This window comes from Cyprinodon tularosa, unplaced genomic scaffold (assembly GCF_016077235.1).
Source record: "Cyprinodon tularosa strain WSP-4 unplaced genomic scaffold, ASM1607723v1 ctg2, whole genome shotgun sequence".
Taxonomy (NCBI): domain Eukaryota; kingdom Metazoa; phylum Chordata; class Actinopteri; order Cyprinodontiformes; family Cyprinodontidae; genus Cyprinodon; species Cyprinodon tularosa.
Window position 1 is genome coordinate 3,468,435 of NW_024038733.1, and position 25,250 is coordinate 3,493,684.

Genomic DNA, 25,250 nt, shown 5'->3' on the forward strand with positions numbered 1-25,250 from the left:
AACGTGTGGCGTGGGAGGGGCCGGGAGTTAAAGGGAGCAGGCAGACAATTGAACAACCACTTTCACTTTGAGCGTCTGAGTGGAGAACACAAGTGACCAGAGGGAGAAGAAAGGGGCTCGCGTCTCTGCCGCTTTATCCATTTATTAGGTTTAAGGAACCCAGGAGCACTACAATTTCAGGAAAATCCCAGGTCCGTAGTGCAAGACAGAGAAAAAAGGAGCAGAAACAAGCTCAGAAAACGAAAGAAGACTGCATCCTCCTGGGGTTTTATGGGAAAATCCAAAAGTGAAAGAGAATGATGGGCTGTAATTAATGGACCATATTTTGGAAAGTACCAGAGGAAGCCAAAAGAAGAGAATGAACTGAGGGATGTGAGAGAGAGGACTAAACATCGACCGCTGAGAGAGAGAAAAGGCAGAAGCGTGCTCTGTCAGAGACCTCAACAAGCCACAAAGAAGGAAACTTTGCCTTTCACAGAGTGACACAGCTGAAGAGTGATTGCTGTCAACAAGAGAAATGGAGAAGTGTCCATTCTTGGAAAGATAAAATGCCAGGTGAGTACCTATATATCATGAATGCCTTGTCTTTTTTTTTTAAAAATTTAAGTGCGCAATTCTAAAATTTGTAGAGCAGAGCTTCCACATGCTTATTCAGGTATTGCTGTAAATTTTTACCGCATGTGTCACTACAGCCTTCGTCTGCACTTATGTCATACTGTTGGAGGTAATACAACTCCGGCTCAGAGTATTTTGTGTGTTTTCTGTAGATATACCTTATTGACACAGGATATGTTGTAAAGTACCTCTTTAGATATGCTGCTCAGAGTAGTTAGAAACCACAGAAAGTTTCCACCTATAATCTGGATTTCATCTGCTCTCTTCATCCTCACGCATGTGTCAAACAGGTCTACTCTTGCTACTGCTTTTCATCGTCGACTGTGGCTGCTGTAGGTTTGAACTGAAAGGCGTCGAGAACATAAAGGCCACAATTGAGTCTAATCCAACTGGATTTGTAAGTTTTTACTTTCAAAAATATGACAGCTTCGCTAACTGCACAGACCGCAAGTCTTAAAAGTGAGAAAGTGATTTGAAGGAATACAATTTGGCTTGGCAGGTGACTCATTGTAAGGTTATCAGATCAAGCTGGGAGCAGATTTGAAACAATTGTGAAAGATAGGCTTCATTTTAACAACTTTGGTCAACAACGCTAATCTATTCTAATCTTTGCTTTTTCTCCTTTAGCGGTCTGTGTTTCCTAAAGATTATCGTGTAGTGCACCACTACACCCGAAGCATGTTGTGCGAAACTGAGCCGGTGAGTTTATTTATCAGGTAAACCGAAATCATAGGTCTCACGTGTTATAAACTGCTCGTGCACTTTATGGTCTTGCAGTATTCACTGAAATCAACTTCTTATTGTGGGTTAGTCATAGATTTTGTGAACTAAGTAAAAAATACCTTTTGCACAGACCTTAATTTTAATATTCAAAAAGCCTGTTGGTTAACAGATCGCTTCGACAGGTGCTCTCTAGTGTCACTTGCACTTGAGTTTCACTGATGTGGTTCTTGTGGTGATTCAGCATGTGAGGTGCTTGCTAACTCTGAGGCGTCTCTCTCTACAGTGTTGCGTGTTCTCTGCAGCAGTAGTCCTTGTAGAGTCCTGGCATGTGCTCCTCACAAACCTCTGGGATCAACATCTTAATTACACATTCATCTTAGAGCTGAAGGAGACACTGGATAAAATTGTCAATAGGAACAAAAATATAGAGGTAATATTTCCTTTCATGTATGTGTTCTTGTTCTGGCATGTTACGTTTTAAGAGTTCTGTAAACTATATAATAGGCTATGTTGTAGAGTTGTATTTCAATTATTTTTTATGACTTGACTAACTCTTTATCCCTTAATTCTTTAACCCTCTAATTTGATTATTTCCTTTTTGTCAGCGGTTCCAGGAGGAGACCGATCTCGACCAGTACCCCACGCTGTCTTCCTCCCCAGAAGAACTCTTAAATCTAACATTAGGACTTTTTGCTCGGTGGCTAGAAGTTGGTTGCTCACCTTCAATTGAAACTTGTCTTCCACCCACGTTGCCTCCCTCTGTTGAAAGAAAGGACTACGGTCCAGTGAGGGTCAAACTGCTGACCACCCGAGCCATTAATAGCGAAGAAAACCAACCTGGCAAAAGAATAGCCAGTAAACCACCATCGTCCTGTGGAAGATCTCTATCCCTGCCTCGCTCTGCAGCTTTCTGGAGTCCCCTGTTATTGTTCTTGTCATTTGGACTCTACTGATGGCAACATTTCTTTTCTTTTTTTTTTTTTGCACAATAATGCAAATTTTATGTGGCACTGAATGATCTATTTTGAGTTTTTATGCAGTAAGCTTTGAAAAAAATGAAGCGACATGCATTGGCTGAATAAAATACCTAAAGTCAAATATAAATATATAAAACTAAAACTAAAAGGTATTTGTGCTTTTCATGCTAACAGAAGATCCAAACTGAGCTTGTCAGTGCACATAAGCCATCCCTTCTGGTTGCCTCACTGTTTACAGTTAAATATAGTAGAAGTTTATTTCTGTATATAAATGTAAATTTTGTTCCTCTAGATATATACATTATTAGCATTTGGTTTAAATTAGAATTATCCTGTAACTTTTATTTATTATCATTGTTTTGTTGTTTGTCAACAATGGAAGAGTGCATTAGCTTTTGTAAATGAGCTAAAAATCTGAGGCCGACAGTTTTTCTCGTCTCCAAGACATTTATAGGACAATAAATGTTGCTGGATGGATCAACGTCCTGTTACACAAACTAAAACAGTAAATCGCTTCTTTTCATACATGTTATTTTACAGCTTTAACATCTCTTATTTTCTGTATATTTACTGAAATTGAACAAATTATGCCTCAGTTAATTGTTCGTCCGTGCTAGAGCACCTCAATGCTTTGGTGATCCCTTCAGCGCTGAAAGGATTTTTTGTTTATGCTCCTTGATGTTGTGTGTACCTGCAGCATGTATTCATGTCAGGTGGACTGTGACAGCATTTTTTCTTTTCTTTCCAAGATGCCACCTTGCAAGTTGGTAGAAAAGAAGAAAGTTCAACGATAAGCTGCAGACAAGGATAGGAATGCATTGTGGCAACCTGGATTTTGTCTGAACCTATATGAGGAATAAAAGTGCAATCTTTATGGTAGCACTTGCCTCTGCTTGCACACACACCCAGAAATGTAAGCTGCACCATTGTCCTTTCATCTGAAGTCTATTCCCTAGTTGTCACTATGGAAGCAACATGTTTGGAGTACTTGTTTACTCTGAAGTTTTAAGGAGTAAAAACACATTCGGAGGGTAGGACTTAAACTGAACCTTTCACAGAGCATGTCTCTTGTATCATTGCCATTCGGATGTGTAAATATTTTAAGACACTAATATCTGAGAGGGATATTAGTGTCTGTGATGGGTGTTTCATAATTCGTTTAAATATGCTGAATTATTCATGGGAAGTGCTTGTCTTGGGTGGGTCACTACATAAAGATGACCCCAATAAAGAGCAGAATATATAGACTGGAGAAGGGGGGGAGGTTTCTGGTAACATTGGGGTGACAATGCACAATACAGCCAACAGCTCACTGATACAATTTCGAGAGAAATCTTTGAAAGCCTGCTTTTTTCAGACAGCGTGGAGCCAAGTGCCAAAGAGGCCAGCTGAATTCCCGTAAACAGGGTGGGGGAGAGAGGGAGGCGAGGCAGAGCAGGAGGAGGGGAAGAAGGGAGAGGAACCACGTGGCCGCTGTAGAAACCGGAAGTGCTTTGCCAATATGTCTGCGCCCGGTGAGCACGCGCTCGACCAAGGAGGAGAAGGCGAAATGGAAGAGATGGAGGAAGTGGGCAGCGAGGAGGAGGACGAGGGAGTAGACATGGAGGCAGAGAAGAAGGTTTACGTCCCCGGGATCGAGCCGCTCCAGCCCGGAGAGGAGCTGGAGATGGACCGCTCTGCGTACCGCATGTATCACGAGTGCCAAACAGGCGAGTTCAGACCCGCTATGTTCAGTCTGAATGAGCTCCTCCACGATGCGAAGGTGTTAAGCTTGTTGTTGGCTTCCAGGTGCTCCCTGTCTGAGCTTCGATGTGATGAAGGGTGGAGACGGAGACAGCAGGCAGGAGTTCCCCCTGTCCATGCTGCTGTGTGCGGGGACACAGGCTGAGACAGCCCTGAAGAACAGGTAGAAGGCACATCACAGCATTTAGCTTATTTCTGCACATCTATGTTGGAAACATTGAAATAATGCACCACGAGCAAATAAAAACATGGCTCTATTTGTTTTGTTTATTACAAATTTCTCTTTATTTTGGTACTGTGCTTGGGTGTTTTCTTTATTTTTACTTTTTTATCTTTAGTTGAATATTTTTCTGAGGACCTATTACTTGTAATATTGAACACACATTTTCAATTTAGAAAAAACAATGATGGCAACATGGATGAATACTATGGAGGACCAAATCCAACCAACCAAAAAATAAATATAGAAATAAATAAATGCTTAATAAATAAATAAGCATACAATTAATGCCCCCCCAAAATAAAAAGTACAATAAACTAATAAATGTAGGTAGAAATTAAATTACACAGTGAGACATAAATGTATGAATCTCTTTTAATTATTGTAATAATTACCTTATTTGTTTATTGTCCATTATAATCTTCAACTTTATTTATTAAATTTTTTTAAGTATTTATGTGCATGATGTAATATTTTTGTGTTTTATTCTTCCTTTGTATTTTTTTACCCTATATATTTTTTAATGCTATTTATTTCTGCCTGTTGTTTTTACATTTCTGTATGCATTTCTGCCTCATTATGCAAATGAGGAAGCAGTGTTGCTTAGAGGGTAAACTTTTATTATTTATTGAGCATTTAACTTCTGTATTTATTTTTAAATATGGCAGAGTCGGTCCTCCATAGAATACAGGATGCTAGAGAAAATATGATATGGTGGATCGAATTCTGAAATACAAGACATTCCGCATCCATTCCCCCTTTTATTGGATTTAAAACATACCTGCTGATTTACTAGTTATAGATGAATTTAAATATAATTTGCAACATCAATGCTGCAAATACCAGAGCTCTAAATTGAGTTGATGCAGGACTTTAGTTCAGCTCAATCTTTAATATCCTGCCTGAAGTAAAAAAAAAAAAGAAAAGAAAAAAAAGGCGAGTATTAATTTTATGTGCTTGGAACTTCATTTTAATTAAATATGTTCAGTCTCTACTTTGACCAGAGTCCTTTTTACACAGGTATGTGTACTTTTACTTTAGAATGAAAATACTTGGACACCTTTTGTTGAGAAGCGTGTTTTGTAGTTTTAGGTTGGGCAGTTGCTTCCTTACAACAATGCATAACCCTGATTCAAATTACAAACCCACAGTCTAAAATTTGTGCTAAGCAAAGTCAGACTGCAAACTTAAAGTGCAGTAAGAAATGTAATCCTTTTTTTATATTAGTTAAAACTGTCCCCATGTCCTGACAGGAATGTAAAGGGAGATCTTATGTAAAATAAAACGTTTTTGCCTCTTTCCAGTGGTCTTAGATACTACTGGTGAATAAATTAACTGTATACCTTTAGAGGTGGATAAAGGCATCATGCTTGACACACACTAAAAAAAAGAAAACAATTTTTTAATAAATACCACATATGGTGACAACTAGCGTTGCAACCTGGATTGGCGTCATTCATGCGATATCCGATCAGAGTTTCAGATCGACCCTAAAGGCTTATCCTCAGAAACCATGTCGTCTGCATGTGTGTCACAGTTAACGCAGATATGCCCCCTCCCCTTCTGCAGACACTCTGCTGCACCTCTTCAAAATTGTAGGTGACTGCAGACAGGAGGCCTCTGACTGGTCAATTTTACACCCGCTCTACACTATCCGTATTTCCTGTTTGGTATCTTACTGGCTTTTTTTGTTTGTATGAACGCCGTTGTGGAAAACGACTCGTGTAAATGGACCAGCTAGAAGAGCAAGGTGCCTGAGAACGCTCGGCCATATCTAGACCCACAGCTAGTTCGTGATTGTCCCTCTTGTGTTGTGACGTGGAATAACATAGCGCAGACCAGGCTTCAATATTGGGCATAAATCAAAAACATCTGTGTCTTACCTGTGACAAGCTCACTGCGACACACTGCTGCAGGAGCATAGCTAAGCCCTTAACAATGCATCTCTAGAAACAGCCAATCAGACAAAACGAATGTGTCAGGTCAAACAAGCTTGTTCGCGCACTGCTCACACCCCTTCCCCACTCAGCCCATACTGTCCTTGGAGCTGCTACGCTGCAGCTGTTTGCCAATGAAAGTTCTATCATTGATGTTGTTCTCTTCTAGTGATCCTTTAGCAGTTTTATCGGAAGCCCCGCTTCCTAGCCTCCATGGGAGGTGCTGTGGAGCTAAGGCTGTAGCACAGCAGAGATTAAGGGGAAGAGGGGACCTGTAAAACTTGGTTCCACTGGATGTGCAAACTGCTTTAGCGCCGTACCGCCGCAGGGGATCACAACTGTGATCGGTCACAGCAAGTCTACTTGGTGTGCTGCAGTTTCTGAAGCTTCCAAGACTTTGTTCACTGCTGGGAAATGCAACTCGTATCCAACTTTTGAATGTCTTAACTGAAATCTTTTCAAAACATATTCAAATTTGACCACTTCCATATCTGGTATTAAAGTCGTAGGGAAGTCATATTTAAATGTCAAGTCATTCTATATATAATAATAATTTTTGTTATGTTATTGTATGTTTTATTATGTTATTTTTGTTAATCATTCTGCATTATATTATCATTCTATCATATAAATGTACTCTATCAGACTGTATTGTCTTTATAAAATTTCTATTTAAAAAAAAAAATCCTGTCTTAAAATCTGTTGGGTTATTTTCGTTATCTTATGCAGGCTAGTTAGTTATACGTCAGTTTGTACACCTAAATTCGGCCAATCATATTTTAGCAGTCGTCTGTCAATCAAATTTTTTCGGTCATAGCATCTTGATTCATATGTTGCAGCTAATATATGCAACGGTTGAAATACTCGTACTCGTCATCTCCCGCTTTATCCGGAACCGGGTCGCGGGGGCAGCAGACTAAGCAGAGACTCCCAGACTTCCCTCTCCGCAGACACCTCCTCCAGCACTGTTGGGGGAAGCCCTATACCAGGGATGGCGAACAAGTTAGACACAAAGAGCCGAAATCTTTAACTGTGAAAGTCCAAGAGCCACACCACGCGCTGACCTGCCAAGACAGACACACGCGCACACAAACACACATAATTAAAACCATATATTTTTCTAATAACACACTCCTCTTCTTACAACATAACCCTCAAGTGTCCACCCTCAACACACACATCGAATGCAGCTTAGCCAGAGGTAATACAGCAACTACCCTGGAGGTCAGACACCCCCCTCTCCACACACACAGGGGGGGATTTACCATTAGGCAATACTAGGCAGTTGCCTAGGGCCCCAAGTTCCTGGGGGCCCCATAAAACTCTGTTTCCATGTATGGTTAATACAACTAATCCTTATTTGTGCACATTAATTATGTTTTTGATAAAAATCCTTTGGCTAAAATGCCATCAGAACGCTGATAAATAGAGAGGAAAAAGGGACAAGAAGAGAGGGACAAAACCTAGAACAAATAATGGATGTCTATTCTATTAACATTTCTCTATCTGTAGAATGGGTCTGTTTTATGGGTTTTCTTCTCAGGGGGCCCCCTGCCTGTCTTTGCCTAGGGCCCCAAATTTCCTAAATCCGCCCCTGCACACACACACAGGCACTGCTCTCTCTATCCCTCGCTCTGACACACGCAACTAATGAACACACTTCAGATACATAGATAGGGCCTGTATAATGTAAATTGATCAATATTGAAATATTCACACAGGCATGTTTAGTCAGATGGTATTTTTTTCAAACTACATCAGAGTCACAGAGTTTCACATCACAGAGTTTCTTACCTTGCTGGAGGTGATGGGGTGATAATCTCAGTGGGATTTCTGGCATCTCTTGTTTCTAGTAATCCTCTGCAAATCAGGTTGGTATTCAGTTGTAGCCACTCGGAGCAGTTCCTTTACGTGAGTGTCAGTCAGAACGGACCGATGCTTGGAATTCACGTGTTTCAAGGTAGAAAACAGGGATTCGCAGACATATGTTGAGGAGAACATCGACAGCAGTTTTAGGGCGGCTCTTTTTATACACGGGTATTTTTCAGTTGGCACAACTCTCCAAAACGCAACAGGGCCTTCTTTCCAAAGAGATTTCAGTCTGTCATCCTCGCGTAGCTCAATCATCTCCAGTTCACTCGCTGCCTCATCAGTGACAAGCGGGGATTTGAGGCAGTCTGCCTCTGCATTAAAAGGGTCGATGAGAAGAGCGATCTGTGGTCTTTTCTGCTGCAGGTCCTCAAAACGCGAAGTAAAGCTCCCGTGCAGTTGCGCAAGTATTTTCACGTACAGACCCATTTTCATTTTAATGCCAGCCTTCTGCTGGGCGCTGCGCAATGAAGGAAAATGGGACAGATTGCCATTTTGAATGTGCACATTGAACAGCTTCACCTTGTTAACAAAGGAGAATACACTTTGTGTCAGATCAGGAAGAGTTTTTAATTTCCCCTGCAGGTCCAGGTTTAGTTTGTCCAAGTGTGAAAGCATGTCCACTAAGAAAGCCAAATCCATAAGCCATTTGGGGTCTGAGAGCTGAGGGTAACTTTTGTTCTTTTCTGCCATAAACAATTTTACTGGTTCCAAAAGCTCCAAAAAGCGTGAAACCACTTTACCTCTTGAGAGCCATCTTACAGCGCAGTGCAGTGGCAAGTCACCTGGCAAGTCTCCGTCTAGGTCAGCAATGAGATTTTTGAACTGTCGGTGAGTAAGGGCATGCGTGCGGATGTAGTTCACAATCTCCATCATAGGTTTCATGACGTGGTCTAAATTCAGTGTTTTAGACACGAGTTGCTCCTGGTGGATGATGCAGTGAAAATTCCAAAAATCGGGGAAGAGGACATCACCCTTACAAAGGCCCACAAGGCCGTTCACAGAACCAATCATCGATGGCGCTCCATCCGTGGCTATTGCGGTGAGGTTTTCTAAAGACATATTCGCTGTTTTGAATACTTCCATCATTGCTTCTTGTACGTCAGTGCCGCGAGTTCTGTCTTTTAATGGGGCAATATCGAGAAGCTCTTCTTTCACCACGCATAGGGCTGGGTATTGTTCAAAAATTTTCGGTACCGGTACCAATACCGATACCTTCACTTCGATACCGGTTCCTGAACGATACTTTTTTCGATACCAGTTTTATAATATCAATTCGAAGAAAAAGAAAATTACTCAACATAAAAAAGTACAAATCTTGAGTTTTATTTTAAGCTCTGATTTTTCCATTTACATTTTTCCTCTTACATAAAAAAAAAAAATCAGTGTCTAATATTCACTGTAACATTGTGAGGACCTTTTTACTTAGCAGTTTTACTTTAGAAAAATTACCATGTCTGACAAACAAGCCCGTTGAATGGGATCCTATTGACAGCGCACCGCTGGTATGGGGGGGTCTGAGCGGCTCCGACAGAAAGAATATTGGAAGGCAGGATGAACTGACTGCACTGATTAAGTTTTCAGGTGGATTTTCCCACTTACAAACATAATAAAACTACTTTATTCTCACTGATCACAGCAAATATAGCTGCAAGGCCAATAAAGGATAGAGTAGCTCCGCCCAACGCGCATCAGAGCCACTTTTGCACCGCGCAGCCGGAGCAGCAAAGCTTCTTCAGCCGCGCGTCAGAAGCTGGTACAAGCAGCAAAAAAGGAAGCAGCAGACGTGATTTTGCTTCTCCTGCTGCGTCCAGTTTGAAATTGCAGCATTATTACATTATTACAGCATTACTCCGCTCTGGCTTTGCTCTGCCCACGGGCTGCTGAGAGGAGGATGGTCGCGCTGGTTGCGGTCCGCTCTTCTTGCAGTCAAACACCGAGCAACTTTCTGCTCTTAAATTGCTTACGTCTACTCTACACTATTAGCATCAGTCTTAATAAAGTGAAGCCGCACTTTTGACCTGGGGGGCATTTTAAAGGAGTTCCGCAACGCTCACAACCAGTTCACAACAGATACACATCAACCCTGGCTGTAGGCGGGACCACCTGTGTATTTTTCCTGGATGACGCAATCACGTTAAGTGTTACAGCCAATCACCGAAACTTGGTACCGAAAGACTAGGCATGTTTCGATACTCGGTAGAACCGAAGCATTTCGGTCGGTACCATAAAAGACCCGAAGTTCGGTACCCAGCCCTAACCACGCAGTCCTCAGAAATCATTCTTACAAATATTGCCAACTGTGGCTTGTCCTGTATGTCGCATGACTCGTCTAATGCTACACTAAAATAAGCACATGCGTTCAGGTCTGCATGTATATCAGATTCAAGCGCATTATTTATGTCTGATATTCTGGTTTCAACTGTGTGTCGTGACATCTGGAGATCAGTGATGGAATCTTTGAGTTGTTTGTTATCTGGAGCCAAAATGTCAATTACATCTACAAAACACTGTTTTAAAAACTCGCCTTCGTTGTATGGTTTTTTAGCACGGGCAATATTCCATGCCACTTTATAGGATGCAAGTGTCACAGCTTCTCCACGCTTGGTCAATTGCTGAAACATTTGAGACTGTCTTTTTACCTGGCTTTTCAATGTGCTTAATTTTTGCTTCCGTAGTTCAGTACCTTTGGGGAAATCCTTGTCAATATTAGCATGGAGTGTGCTAAAATGACGCTGAAGGTTTGAAGCCTTGTAATGTGATATCGTGGTATCGCATAATAAACAGAGCGATTTGCCATTCCGTTCAATAAAAAAGTAAGCATCTTCCCATTCTTCCAGAAATGTCCTGTGTTCATCCTCATATTTTCGTTTAGCTTTGCATTTTGCCATTTTTACAAAGAAGGTAAGTCTGCGGTCTGCATGCATATAAAATGTTTACCTAATTTCCCGGCATGAGACGTAATCCGCGCATATGATTAGCGGTCACTTACGTCTCTTACGTCTTACGTCTCATAAAAAACACCCAATCTGTCAAATTAATTTATTAATTTTAAAATATAATTTGTTTTTAATAACCCCTGATGGATTTAAGTGTGTTTAAGATATAAAAAGAAAGAAAAGAAACATGAAACGAGGAAAGAGCCACAGTATATAGAAAATATGGTAACAGGCAAAGAGCCGCATTCTTATTGGTCGAGAGCCGCGTGTTCGCCACCCCTGCCCTATACGCTCCCAGGCCAGCCGTGAGACATAGTCTCTCCAGTGTGTCCTGGGTCGTCCCCTGGGCCTCCTCCCGGTGGGACGTGCCTGGAACACCTCCCGAGCGAGGCATCCAGGGGGCATCCGAAGAAGATGACTACGATGACTCAGATAACTACAGATCAGATGATGCAGAGTATAAGTGTCGCTCTCTGTTTTGTAGTCTGTGAAAACTGTAGATCCAAAAATAGCAATTATTTTTATTTTTTTAGATGACACTAGAGCTGCCAGTTGTTAAGGTTTTAAAGTTTGATCAATCTCACATAAGACATTAGAAAGAGAATAATTGAAACATTGCTCTGCAGCAGTTGCCATCTTGCTGTTATGCTAGCAGAAACGTGCAGAGAGTGAGGCATCGTCCAGTCCTGCCTCCAACGCTGTGATTGGTCCAGACAGATCTGGCTGGACTCAATTGTGATTTAGCAGACTAAATTGCATGAAGTTTAATTCAGTCTTTATTGGAAATGAGAGATTATTAGATTTGCCGCTGGGTGCAAACTAAAAGAATGAGACCATCAGTAAGATGAATTGGCAGTTTGTATTTTTGTCTTTTTCTATTCTAGATGCCAGTCACATCAGGTCAGATACAGTTGTCATTTATTTAGGTGTAGTCATAAATGAGGTTAAGTAAGTTAATAATCTAAAAGCACTCTGTGTATTCTCTATACGCTCTAGAACCATTCTAAAGCATTTTCTGAGTCGCTCACCTTTATTTTAGGTGGAGCCAAATTTAGGCTAGTAAAAAACCCCTGCGGCAAGTGGATTTCCAAATCCACGTGCCACAGGGGCTGGTGGCCACAAAACATAACTTCCAGCCCTGGTATGGTAACTTTTGTTGTTTTTAAAATATTAGTTATGGGGAACATTTAGATATTGGGTAAAGGGGGGCCTTAAGATGACCCTTGGGGAATGCTACATGTGATTTTTGTGGTGTAAAGTTACTAACTGATAAATCAAATAGTATAAGTATATCTAAACCATTACTAACTGATAAATTAAAAAGTATAAGTAGATCTAAACCATTACTAACTGATAAATCAAATAGTATAAGTAGATCTAAACCATTACATTTTAGCTGGGGCTGTAGGTTTATAGTGTTCCCACTGGAATTTGCCTCCATGTCCATAACCGTAGCATTTATTAGCCTCTCTATCATCTCAATCTGGGACTGGAGCTTTAGTTTATACCGTTTGTTTATGGCTAATTTTGCATCATAAAATCGCTGGTCTCATTGCAGGAATGAATCTAGCTAGTATCTGGAGCTTTTATTAACAAGAGATTTGTTGCAGCTATTGACAGCACAAAATGACTAAAAGCTGAACAAGTATTAGTCTTAAACTTTTTTTTTTTTTCTTCCCACTATGAAGAGAACAGTGGAAAGGTTCTTAGAAACAACGTAAATTTATGTGCACACATTTACAGCCAACTGATGTGAAGCAGATGATCTGATACTGCCTCCTGTGCCATGTTTGAGACATAAGTTTACTGTTTGAATCAAATGTCCTCATTTGATTAAATTGATGAAATCAAATTTGGTAAAAGTAAAAGACCCTTGTGGTTAAGTTAAACAGAAAGCAAATATTTGCCCAAAATCAAAAGAACAGGTTGTAAAATTGTTCTACACATGCATAACTGAGTCTGTGTTTGTTTGGACTCCAAGTCAATTGTTTAAACTATCCTCAGATGGTTTGAAGCTAAAGCATTGAAACTTTTATTTTGTCCAATATGCAGGAACATGCATACTTGATTACTGAAGTCTGATTTATCCATTTTTACTTTTTTTCACTCTCACTCTCAGAACTATATTTATTGTGAAAGTAAATATTTCATTTTTTTTTTGCTACAAGAAATAACTATGACAGATCTGAAGATCTTATCAATTATTTTTCTAAAGTCAAGTATAAGGAAAATGTAGACATTTTCCATCATAATTATCAGGTTGGAGATGCCTTTAAAGAATGTCAATAAATCGAATTGTAAGTAGCAGAACATGTTTAGATTAGATAGAAAAAAGGACAAATAATATTTTTCACAAATCTTTAAGTATGATGATTATTTTCACAATGTCTGTAATCTAGGGTTGTCCCGATACTAAACTTTTCAACTCGATACCGATACTAAGGTAAATATTCAATACTCGATACCATTTTCGATACCACAAGGATAAAAACAATGACTCCAAAATTCTACAGAAATATTTTCATTAATAAATAAAATACAATAAATAAATACAATAATAGTTGTATGCTGTGCACAATATTAAGAAAGCTTGATAAAAAACTTGTAAAATTAAAATTAAGTGTTCCTTCCTTGGCTATGCTTTGCACACATAACAATGACACTAGCCAAACCGGTTAAGAAACAAAAATAATTCTCAGCAGCTGCACCTCTAACAAAAAAAGTCTGAAACTGAAAAGTGCGTAGAATTATTCAGTGTTCAGAAAGTGCATTGTCCTCTATTCTGCACTTTAGATGAATGACTGCTTAGGTGCCTCTGGTGGTAGCACTGTATCGATACTTTTAAAAACAAGCATTGTTACTTGAGTATTGAACGTTTCAGCATCGATACTTTTTTGAGTATCGATACTTTTAACAACCCTACTGTAATCGGTCTCATGCGTTAAATGCCTTGATATGAATTACATTTAAACTGAACCCCTGAAATAAAATCAAACTTATTGTATCACCAAAATGATTACTTCCCCTCAATGTGTTTGAAAAGTTTTAAAGGGTTAAAACTTTCTGCAAAGCTTGAAACATTTCCTCCTTGCTCTGCCTGTTATTGTGAAATGTTTTTATTAAAGCATCTAAATCGGTGAAACCGTTGGATTAGTGAAGACATGAGCCACACCCAGATCATTCCACAGATTACAGTATAGTTTTTATGGTAAGCAGATGTCAGCTTTGTTTTCATGTCAACCTCAGGGTTGCCATCTGTTTACATTGGTTTCAGTTGAAGATTTACCTGTCGGTCAGGAAACGACTGGAATTCTGTCAGGACTTGAATAATAAATAATCAGTCCTTTAGAAAATCTTAAAAGGTTTTTTTGCTTTGACTTTTATGTTCCTGAGTTTGACATTTGGGCAAATATGTTAAACTCGTTACAGACTTCTGGTGATGCGCATGCATAACCTGCATGGAACAGAGAAGGAAAATGAGGAGGAAAGCAGCGAGGAGGAAAGCGACGAAGAGGATGAGGAAGAGGACAAGAAGCCGCAGTTGGAGCTCGCCATGATGCCTCACTATGGAGGGATTAACAGAGTTAGAGTATGTTTGCTTTTGTTTTGTTTTTTCTCTTTACTATATTTAGGTCATTTTTTTATTAATTGGTTAATTATCTCTTATTATTATTTCCAGGCGACCCAGTGCGGTGAGCTCTCATTGGCTGCTGTGTGGTCGGACAAGGGACAGGTGGAGATTTTTGACCTTAAACCTCAGCTTGAGGCTGTCCACAGTTCTGCTGCCATGGCAACATTCACACAGCAGCAGAAGGAAGCTACGGCTCTGTTCAGTTTCTCAGGACACATGAGTGAAGGCTTCGCAATTGATTGGTCCCCTAAAGTCCCTGGTGAGTGAGCTTTAATGTAGCTTGAGTGAAGCGTCATTAGAATCTAACGTGTTTAACCCTGCTGGAACCAGAGCTGATGAATAAAGAGACATTACAACCAATTCCATCTACATAAAAAAGACCAGCAGACAAACAGAAACTTTGACTCACCTTCTTTTTAACCAGTATAATTTTCTTTTACTGGTTGGATGGTTTATATGAACTGTTTCATCTTCTGCTTCTGTTTCATCTTTCACTTCAGAAAGTTCATCCTTTTTTCTTTTCCATGCTGTGGTTCTGTGCAGGACCGAATCCAAGTATGACTTCAGTCATTAGCAAAGTCATTCGTAGGAACCTAATAAAACTGGGGAAAGGAAAATGTAAAAGAGAAGAAATTTCCTTTTCAGCTGAGTTAAAACAAACTCATGATGTAAGACGGAAGCTGTAAAAATATTTCTGGAAAGAACCCTGGATCTTTTTCAAATTTCTTTCTTTAAATCTTAATAGAATCATGGAAGATAAAGACTTTTCTTAGTTTCTTTTGTCTTTCTGAAAGCTTCTGTCCTTGAAATTTGATTCCAGGGGTTGTTTTGCATCACTTGAAACAGAAGAATAAAAAAGACTGACTAAATATCCAACCTTTAGTTGAAGCTCAGATTGTTTATTTTACGCACCAAGGAACTTAATCTCAGCCTCTTACAGTTTGGCTTAAATTATGTACCGGTAAGATTACATTTTTTCGACAAGTGGTTAGTGAAATGTACTTTCTTTTGTTTTGTTTTTTTTATTGTCTTGCGAAATCAGTTAAACCAACAGAATGGGATTAGAAATAATTTGTTTAAACAAAATTGCCAGCAGTTTGTTAGAAAACGGTTATTAAGATTTGGTGTTATGCTTCTGGCACCAAATAAAAGTATATGTTCAAAAACTGAGTGAGTTTTTCTCTGAAGATCTGCTTCATTTAGAAGATTTTAAAACTTTTAGACCCTAAACTTATTTAATTAAAGTGACATTGTGTAAGTTTTTACAGAAAAATATCTTTAAAATAGCCTTTTTATTTGAACCTAAAACATAATTTAATGAGCAGACTGACTCCCTAGTAGTTCAACACTGATGCATCCATAAGCCTATAGCCTTTTTCACTGAATTTACCTCCCATCAGAAGTGCCTGCTACATTTGGTGGATGTGATGTCAAGGGCGTCCATGTTGAATTGGTGAAAAAAGTTTAAAAAACAAACAAAAAAAGCCTGAGCTGAGAGAACGAGCAGAAGAGTGCTGCAGTTCTGTGTTTTGGCCACAGGTGGCAGCATCATTAGAAAATTCACTAATGCCTCTATAAAAAGTCAAACTGGATAACCTTAATATTTTCACCAAATATCCAAGGATGGCAGGATGCGTAACCCAAAGCCTAATGTTTCATCTAATAGTGATGTTTATATAAAAAGAGAGATGGTTTCACCTGCATTTTCCTCGCCAGGTCGTCTGGTCAGCGGCGACTGCAGAAAGAACATCCATGTGTGGGAGCCTCGTGAGGGAGGGACATCATGGCAGATTGACCAGAGACCGTTCAGCTCCCACAGCAAGTCAGTGGAGGATCTGCAGTGGTCACCCACTGAAGCCACAGTATGTACAATAATCACGACACCCTGGCATGTTTCTTGTCCTCATCTTTTCTCATCTGCCTCCTCTCAGACAAGCTAAAGACAAAGCTTTGGTTTTATGATGAGTGTCTTACGTGTTCATCTAAACGGACGTGTCAATGACGTTATACTGATCTTACCAGCTCCCCCTGTGCTCTACTGTTTTTGTATTGGGAACTGCCAAAAAAAAAAAAAACGGGTTATGTAGAGAAAAACTCTTGGGTGCATGACCGTATGTTTATTGTACCAGAACACCTGGTAAACCTTCAATTATGTTGCAACATGAGGTTTCAGCTGAAATTGAAACTATCCTCAAACAGCTTTGGGCATACGAGCAGTTAGCAAATTGAGCTTTAAGCAAATGCTGCCTTTTTTTGTTTTGTTTTTTTTTTTTGTTGCAAACCGGATTTATTGACAATGATCTAGTGATGAAGAATAATTTGAAGTCTTTTTAATGTCTTTTGTTTTTCTTTTTTTTTTTTTTTTCTCTCCCTCTTAGGTTTTTGCATCTTGCTCTGTTGATCAATCCATCCGGATCTGGGATATCCGCGCTCCACCCAACTCCATGCTCTCAGCCAATGACGCTCACTCATCAGACGTCAACGTAATCAGCTGGAATAAGAGTGAGCCATTCCTGCTTTCAGGAGGCGATGACGGACTCCTGAAGGTGTGGGACCTACGACAGTTTAAGGTAGGAACCAAAAGCAGATCTTTCAGGAAGGCCACAGACTATAGTGCCTTAATGAAATGGAATACTACTGGAGAGTTCTTTATCCATATAACTGCATCATTACTGATAGATCTATATTTGAAGTGTGGATTTCTGTTAATTCTGATGAGTACGGTTTAAAGCTAAATAAAATCAAAAACCTTAGACTGTTGGAATTTCAGAGATGAAAAAATGAAGGATCAAGAAGCCCAGGTTACAATGATAGCATTCTACGTGTCAATTTTGGATCTGGACTCTCATCTTCAGGGTTCCCGCAGGTCCTTAAAAAGTCTTAAAAGGCATTGAATTCTTCAAAATAAAACTAAGGCCTTAATTGGTATTAAAATGTCTTAAATCAGTCTTTCGTTGGTCTTAATTTTTAAAACATCATAAATAGGATTATTTTTATGATTTATTTTTGTAATCTAAATAAAACGTTAAAATTGACAATTTTTATTTTTTTATCGCCATTATTGGTTCTGTCCCGATAGCGGAACCACTAAAAGCGTTGTTGCGGCCGGGAGATGCACCATTAACTTTTTGTTGGGAAAATACGAGCAAGTGTAAATGTAACGAAAATTGGCTCCAGCCAAGAGTTTTCTCCATGGCTAAAACCAGGGAACATACATCAGGCAGTGTATTTTGTGCAAGAAGCGATTCAAGCTCGGAACGATGGGAATTAAAGCAGTGGAGTCACATGCGAAACACAAAGCGTCAAAATCGAGTTACAGAGAAACAGCCGCTATTTCTCAGTTTTGTTCCACCCTTGTCTCTGCAATGCCTCCACTTATCACCAAATCAAACATACCAAGAAAACGATACAAAGAAAAATAGATGCAAAAAAGACTTAGGGCCGGATCTATCAAAGGTTTGCGTGTATAAAAACGTGAGCTATTTCACTGCGCACGCTAAAAAATTTACAAACTGATCTATCAACAGCGTGCTAAAAGGATTTGGTCTTTAAAACGTGCTAAATAGCGCCTCTTATCCATTTAGTACTTTTTCTGCTATGAATATGCAATATGGGGCGTTTACACGCAAAAGTGCGTCTTGTGGGAGGAGAACATGTAAATATATTAATTTAGCACTCGCAAAGTGATTTATTAAACTTGAAAGCAATTTTGCTAACGGTGTCTGACTCTATATTTAACACGTTTCAAAAGAAGGTGCAAATGGTCTGTATGTGTAATTGCGCACACATGGCAGCGGTTATTGTCCCAAGAAGGAGACATCGAAATGAAGCAAGGAGACGCAGAGAACGCATTTTTTCACTCCGTGTGAATATTTTTGGAATGAAGGAGGAAACGATCATCAAAACATATCGTTAATCCAGCATTGCCATTTTGAAGCTGCAATTCCAGTGATTTGCTCCTCACAGAGCGTCAGCTGTACTTGTTCCTCAATGCTGGTCAGAGGCATCTCATCTACTGTGCCCCCTCCTGTTTTGTTTGCAGATGTTTTGTTATATGCCTGTTTTTCTTTGGTTCGCCTTCTAATATCCTGGTATCTTCTTTTAACTTCATCCACTGTTCGCAAGGTTTCACCAACAGCGTTTACTTTATTACAGATTTGTTCACATATAGTGTTCCTCTGTGTGACAGTCACACTTCTTTGCTGTAGCTCACCTAAATGTTTGTTGGCTTCATCCACCAACACCTCAATTTCCATGGGGTCGAATTTCCTTTTGCGCCTTCTGCTGTCCAAACTCACCATGCCGCAAACCACCAAACGCACAAAACCATTATTTAAATAGGGTGTCTCCAACAGTTTTGCACCTGCCACCAGTTACGCAATCGCTCTTGTTAAATCACCCGCAAACCATGGTTCAGCCCCTCGCGCAAAATTCCAGTTTGCGAGCGCAAATTACTGCACGCAAAATTGGATCTTGATAAATCCGGCCCTTAGCACTGGTTATGTTGTGGCTTTAAAACTGATTTTGTTTTGTTCCCTGCTAAAACAAAGTTTGTGAATTCAGTTAAATAATTGTTAAAATATATCTCATTTGTGTGTTTTTTAGCTTTCTTCTTGTATGGGGAGTTTTTAAAAATTTTAAACATTAGTGCAGTGGTTTATGTTATAATAAACCTTTGGGTTAAGTTGTCGCAAGCGGGTTTTTCTTGTGTTTCTTGTGAATTTGGTCTTAAATTTTTATTTCAATTGGCATTAAAAAGTCTTGAATTTATCTTGCCTTATGCTGTAGGAACCCTGATCTTTCTCTTGATAAAACACCATAGTCCCTCTATCCATTCAGACACAGTGACGCCTGAGCAAAATAAATCCTTTTCCCCACTAATATTGTTTGCTAAGCTAAAGGGTAGATATCCTGACCTGTTCTGAGCTGCACTGACTGTATTTGATGAAACTTAGTAGATGCCCACACCATACCGGACTTAGATGCTTCCAGCTGGATCTCTAGCATCATCAACATTTTGTCTCTCTACTGTTGATTTCTGAATAAATATCTAAATGTACCTTTATCTTAAAAGAAGACATTAGAATGAGGATTTAAAGTCTTATCAGTATTGCTCCATAACAAATACAGTACAGACCAAAAGTTTGGACACACCTTCTCATTCAAAGAGTTTTCTCTATTTTCATGACTATGAAAATTGAAGATTCACACTGAAGGCATCAAAACTATGAATTAACACATGTGGAATGATATACTTAACAAAAAAATGTGAAACAACCTATAAATTTGTAGCTACCTTGTGCTTTCATTACTGCTTTGCACACTCTTAGCATTCTCTTGATGAGCTTCAGGAGGTAGTCCCCTGAAATGGTTTTCCAACCATGAAGGAGTTCCCAGAGATGCTTAGCACTTGTTGGCCATTTTGCTGTCCCCCTGCGGTCCAGCTCACCCCAAACCATCTCGATTGGGTTCAGGTCCGGTGATCATGAAGGCCAGATCATCTGGCGCAGCACCCTATCACTCTCCTTCTTGGTCAAATAGCCCTTACACAGCCTGGAGGTGTGTTTGGGGTCATTGTCCAGTTGAAAAATAAATTATGATCCAACTAAAGGCAAAACGGGTGGAATAGCATGCTGCTGCAAGATGCTGTGGTGACCATGCTGGTTCAGTAGGCCTTTCATTTTGAATAAATCCCCAACGGTGTCACCAGCAAAGCACCCCCACACCATCACACCTCCTCCTCTATGCTTCACAGTGGGAACCATGCATGTAGAGTCCATCTGTTCACCTTTTCTGCATCGCACAAAGACACGATTGTTGGAACCAAAGATCTCACATTTAGACTCATCAGACCAAAGCACAGATTTCCACTGGTCTAATGTCCATTCATCGTGTTCTTTAGCCTGAGCAAGTCTTTCTGCTTGTTGCCTGTCCTTAGCAGTGGTTTCCTAGCAGCTATTTTACCATGAAGGCCTGATTCACAAAGTCTCCTCTTAACAGTTGTTGTAGAGATGTGTCTGCTGCTAGAACTCTGTGTGGCATTGACCTGTTCTATAATCTGAGCTGCTGTTAACCTGCGATTTCTGAGGCTGGTGACTCAGATGAACTTATTCTCCACAGAGGTGACTCCCAACCCCATTTATAAGGCAAGAAATCCCATTTATTAAACAGAGGACACCTGTGAAGTAAAACCATTTCAGGGGACTATCCTGAAGCTCATCAAGAGAATGCCAAGAGTGTGCGAATCAGTAATGAAAGCATAAGGTGGCTACTTGAAGAACCTAGAATATAAGACATATTTTCAGTTGTTTCACACTTTTTTTGTTGTGTTAATCCATATCTTTGATGCCTTCAGTGTGAATCTTCAATGTTCATAGTCATGAAAATAAAGAAAAGTCTTTGAATGAGAAGGTTTGTCCAAACTTTTGGTCTGTACTGTAAGTTATAGGTTTGTATGTAAAACATCAGATAATCTGCAGTCCTATTATTCAACTTGTTTCATTTAACCACAGATTTGTTTAGTTTTATGGTATTACATAATACTACAATGATAATTACCCAGGTTATTACCCCCCTCCCGATAAGCCATTGGAAAACATACTAAGCCTTAGTTCCAGCAGTTGTATAGAATCTAATGGGGTCTTTCAAATTCAGACTGATGATGCAAAAGCAAAAAAAAAGGGAACTCATAGATGGCTAAATATGAAATTAAATAGCCATCCCACCTTTTCAACCAACAGACTGGTCGTCCGGTGGCCAACTTCAAGCAGCACTGCGGCCCCATCACATCAGTGGAGTGGAGCCCCCTGGACTCCAGCGTGTTCGCTGCCTCGGGGGCGGATGACGTCGTCAGCCAGTGGGACCTCTCTGTGGAGTCCTGCGACGTGGGAGCCAGGGTGGAGGGGGTGAAGGACCTTCCCCCACAGCTGCTGTTCCTGCACCAGGGTCAGTCGGAGATCAAGGAGATCCACTGGCACCCACAGATACCGGGCGTGATGATCTCCACGGCCCTGTCAGGGTTCAACGTGTTCAGGACTATATCTGTGTAGAGACTGTGTGTTTAGCCTTTAGTCATAAACATTCAATTTAACGTGCAGTGAGAGGGAAGGAGCTTGTAATAATGTACATAACCTACCTGTGTAAGTATCAACTCTTCTTTCTAACATTTATTGGCAGAGAAAGACTCAGCATATATTTTCTGTATGTTTTACAGATTTAAAAAGTATTTTAAGGCATTTCCTGTTGCATGGTATTCATAAAATATACATTCTGACCCAAGTTGTTTTTTCCTTTGTTTTACTTCTCAACGAAAATCATTGTGGCTGACTGGCTGCTTTTTACATCAAGAAGCAGAAAGTTTTTGTGTAAATTAAGACTGGAGAGCTTTTGTGAATGCAGATTTCAAGTCTTAGGTAAATGAGGAAATTCAGTACATGAATCTGCTTTGATGTAAACGGTTCCATTGTATCTGTATATCTTTCTAGAAGCTCGTTAGTTGAATAAATCTAGGTCATGATGCAACTACCACCATGTTTTACAATGGTTATAGTGTGATCAGAACTATGTGTCGTTTTAGTTTTTCTATGTTTATAACATCTTTTACATGTCTGCTGCAAACAGGACTTACTAATACTTATTACTTTCTTTTTACTCCTAGATAAAGGTCAGGTTTGCATTTTGCACAGCCGGTTGTTACGTTAACAGGAACCAGCAACCTTTACAATTGGAGGGAGCCATTTCTGTCTTTGCTCTCAAAGAACAACTCACCCAGGTCCCTTACCTCCGCCCACATTCATTTGAAAAATGCATCTGATGGAGGTGGTGCCTGGCGAAAAATAAATCCCATTGCTTAGGGGAAATCAAAGGGACTTTCATGCCTCTTGATACAAAGTTGATCAAATCTCTTAAGTCCACTGGTTTTTGACCAGTTTTAAAATTTGTTTTATACAATGTTAATTCATGATCTAAATTGACTTAAATTCAAGTGATTAACAAAACAAATCTCAAATTATTGCTCTAGACTAACCAGATAAGGCAAAACGTAAGAGTTTTTATCTAATGTTGATGCACTTAATTTTCTAATCAAAATGTATTTTTAGTAACTGGTAATGTAAAAAATTGGTGCAAAACTGTCAAGCTAGACCCTTTTATACAATTTAAAGCATTTTATTTTTTTCATTTTCTTTTATAAAGATTTCTCAGTTTTAATTGGACAATAAATTATTATTAAAATGCATTAAAATCGAAGGTTACCTCACCTTTCTAGTCTAACATGACTGTCAAGTTATTTATTGAGGATTCTGAGACGAACTGCAGCTGCTCAGGGTCAAAGTACTGACTGTTTCCTGGGTGATGTTGCAATAATGGAAGCTGACTCCAAATCAGACGCAGTACGTGTTTAAACCTGAAGAGGGCGATCACTGTTTTACACACAAGCAGGATTGGAAAGATTGTGCAATTTTCAAAATAATGCCCAGCACATCTGGACAAGACTACAATTACAACACACAATACATTTTATTAGCAAAAAGAAAAGATTTTGGGGTGAGTTGTCCTTTAACAACATTTGCTTAGGGCTACTAAATTGGTTTTATTGCATAGTTTGACGAATGCATTTTAATTTAGTTTGCCTCGTGTTGAAAATAACATTTAATGTTAGTTTTTAAAATTTGAGAGACAATTAAAAACCATCAACATGAGCAAAACAAAGAGTACATACTTTATTTGTGAAAAAAAATGGAAAATTTTTTATGTTTTGCTAATTAATGAAAGTAAGCGAAAAATAAATTATTGCACTACTAATGTTATTCTGTTGTTAAAATCTTCACCCTATTTCTCCATGGGTTGCAGATTAACCAATCCCCTAACCTGAGCGGTGGATCTCTGTAGCTCCTCCACAGTTACCAAACCTCTCTAATTACAGCTCTCCTTTCCACCCACCCTCTACTTTGTGTTCTTTTAAACACTACACTTAATCTCAATAGAACCCCCTGAGGTTTGTGGTTGCAATGTTACAAGAAAGAAAATGGTATGGATCTGGATTAAAAAAAACAAAAACGAGACAACGTGAAATGATTGTGCAGTGTATTGGGATTTGTGGAAATTACTAACTGATCTGGATCATCGGGGACTGGAATAAAGGAATATAACATTTTAATTAGAGGTAATATTTCACAAGCCCTGGGTGTAACGCTCTTGTGGCACCTCTGCAGGAAACTTGGTATGTAACCGGCCCAGTCTAAGCGCCTAATTAAAATAGTAGACGGCTAATGAAACGCAGAGTGGCTTGAGCCACTTCCCAGATCCTCATATTACCCAAGCCTTGCAACAGAAAGGCAGTCAAAGCTGGTGCCAATAATAACTTTGTTTTTTTTTACTGTAATGTTTATTAAACCACAGGGTAACATTCGAGGTTTTAACCAGCATTTTCAGCAGAAGGGTAAAATGGTATCTCCCTTTTACAGCATTTTGCAACAATTATCAAAGCAAAGAACATTACACAAGCAAAAAGTACAAAAATACACTTTGATTTATGAGAGACATTTAAAATCCCATGATTGTTTTTTTTGTTTTGTTTTTTTTCTAGGAAAAAAATAAAAACAATCTGTTCAGCCTGAAGGACAGATTTGGGAAGTTTAAAAATAAAACCACCTCAGATGTGGTTTTGGTCATAACCAGTGAGCCTCACATTCCCAGATATGGAATGTGACAAATTTACAGTAACTCATTATCAACACCGCCTCTGTGGGCTAAAAGGCTAAAGGCAAGGAGGCTGATCTAAACCAGCGCTGCAAAACAAATAAGACATTGATATAGCTCAGTACTGAATACAATAAGGCGAAGGATACAAGTCCCTTTAAGGCACATATAGGTAAAAGATCGATAGATCGAATATAAAAGAGTAGATTTAGTGATTAAAACCTGATCCGTTTATCCTGAATCAGACTTTCCATAGAGCTGGAGTCTGACAGCAAAGTTTCCATCTGAAAGAAGTGGTTCAAAGTGCTACAAACTTTTCACTGTTTGAGTGAGCAGATGATACAAAGTCATGTTACCCTTGTTGACGAAATAAATCAAAATTTCCAGTTGAATGTTTACTGTACACCTTACGTTGATTTATTTTAGCTTTACATTCAGATTGATTCTGTTTAGGCCTCCCATTGAGTTGTAAAGTGGTGAATTGAGGAAAATGTGAATACAGTTGAAACCGGATTCATTCACTGTATAAAAAGATGGGATCTTTTTTTGTTTACTTACTGCCTGACATTAAATCAGACCAGACTTCTTTTTTTTTTATTAACTTTGGAAATAAAGTTATTTCTGTTCCCTTTATACAAGACTTTTTTTCTACTTCATTTCTTAAACGTTTGGTAGATTTGCAGTTTGGGCTGTATAACTAGGGTCAGCTGTTTTAGGTATCACTAGAAGACATTTTCTTGGGATCTTCTGCCAGACAGAACTGAAGGCTGTTTTGCTCACGCACCTTTTCAGCTCTACCCATAAATATTCTCTGGGACTCAGATCAGGGCTTTATGATTCCCACTCCTTTACTTTTTTGTCTTTAACCCCTATTTTTTTATGTATTTGATGGTTGTT

General features: G+C 39.3%; 2 protein-coding genes across 2 annotated transcripts; both read left to right on the forward strand.

Annotated features, from left to right (window-relative positions):
• On the forward strand, positions 1 to 2,447 carry zgc:174888 (uncharacterized protein LOC558116 homolog). The gene is made up of 5 exons (XM_038284226.1): positions 1 to 555; positions 906 to 1,012; positions 1,243 to 1,314; positions 1,622 to 1,768; positions 1,944 to 2,447. Exons 1-5 carry the CDS (start codon positions 549 to 551, stop codon positions 2,289 to 2,291), a joined length of 681 nt encoding a protein of 226 aa, XP_038140154.1. The 5' UTR covers positions 1 to 548; the 3' UTR covers positions 2,292 to 2,447.
• A 1,330-nt stretch (positions 2,448 to 3,777) lies between these two features.
• On the forward strand, positions 3,778 to 22,178 carry grwd1 (glutamate-rich WD repeat containing 1). Its single transcript, XM_038284227.1, has 7 exons — positions 3,778 to 4,024; positions 4,104 to 4,221; positions 14,453 to 14,612; positions 14,703 to 14,913; positions 16,371 to 16,516; positions 17,033 to 17,224; positions 21,395 to 22,178. The coding sequence occupies exons 1-7, from the start codon at positions 3,817 to 3,819 to the stop codon at positions 21,701 to 21,703; spliced, it is 1,344 nt and encodes a 447-aa protein (XP_038140155.1). The 5' UTR covers positions 3,778 to 3,816; the 3' UTR covers positions 21,704 to 22,178.
• The last annotated feature ends 3,072 nt before the right edge of the window (positions 22,179 to 25,250 follow it).

Coding starts and splice junctions, on each gene's coding strand:
- zgc:174888 (XM_038284226.1), top strand. Junction 1,013..1,242: donor AGTCTAATCCAACTGGATTT/GTAAGTTTTTAC, acceptor TTTCTCCTTTAG/CGGTCTGTGTTTCCTAAAGA. Junction 1,315..1,621: donor TGTTGTGCGAAACTGAGCCG/GTGAGTTTATTT, acceptor CTCTCTCTACAG/TGTTGCGTGTTCTCTGCAGC.
- grwd1 (XM_038284227.1), top strand. CDS start 3,817: ATGTCTGCGCCCGGTGAGCACGCGCTCGACCAAGGAGGAGAAGGCGAA. Junction 4,025..4,103: donor GTATCACGAGTGCCAAACAG/GCGAGTTCAGAC, acceptor GTTGGCTTCCAG/GTGCTCCCTGTCTGAGCTTC. Junction 4,222..14,452: donor GAGACAGCCCTGAAGAACAG/GTAGAAGGCACA, acceptor AACTCGTTACAG/ACTTCTGGTGATGCGCATGC.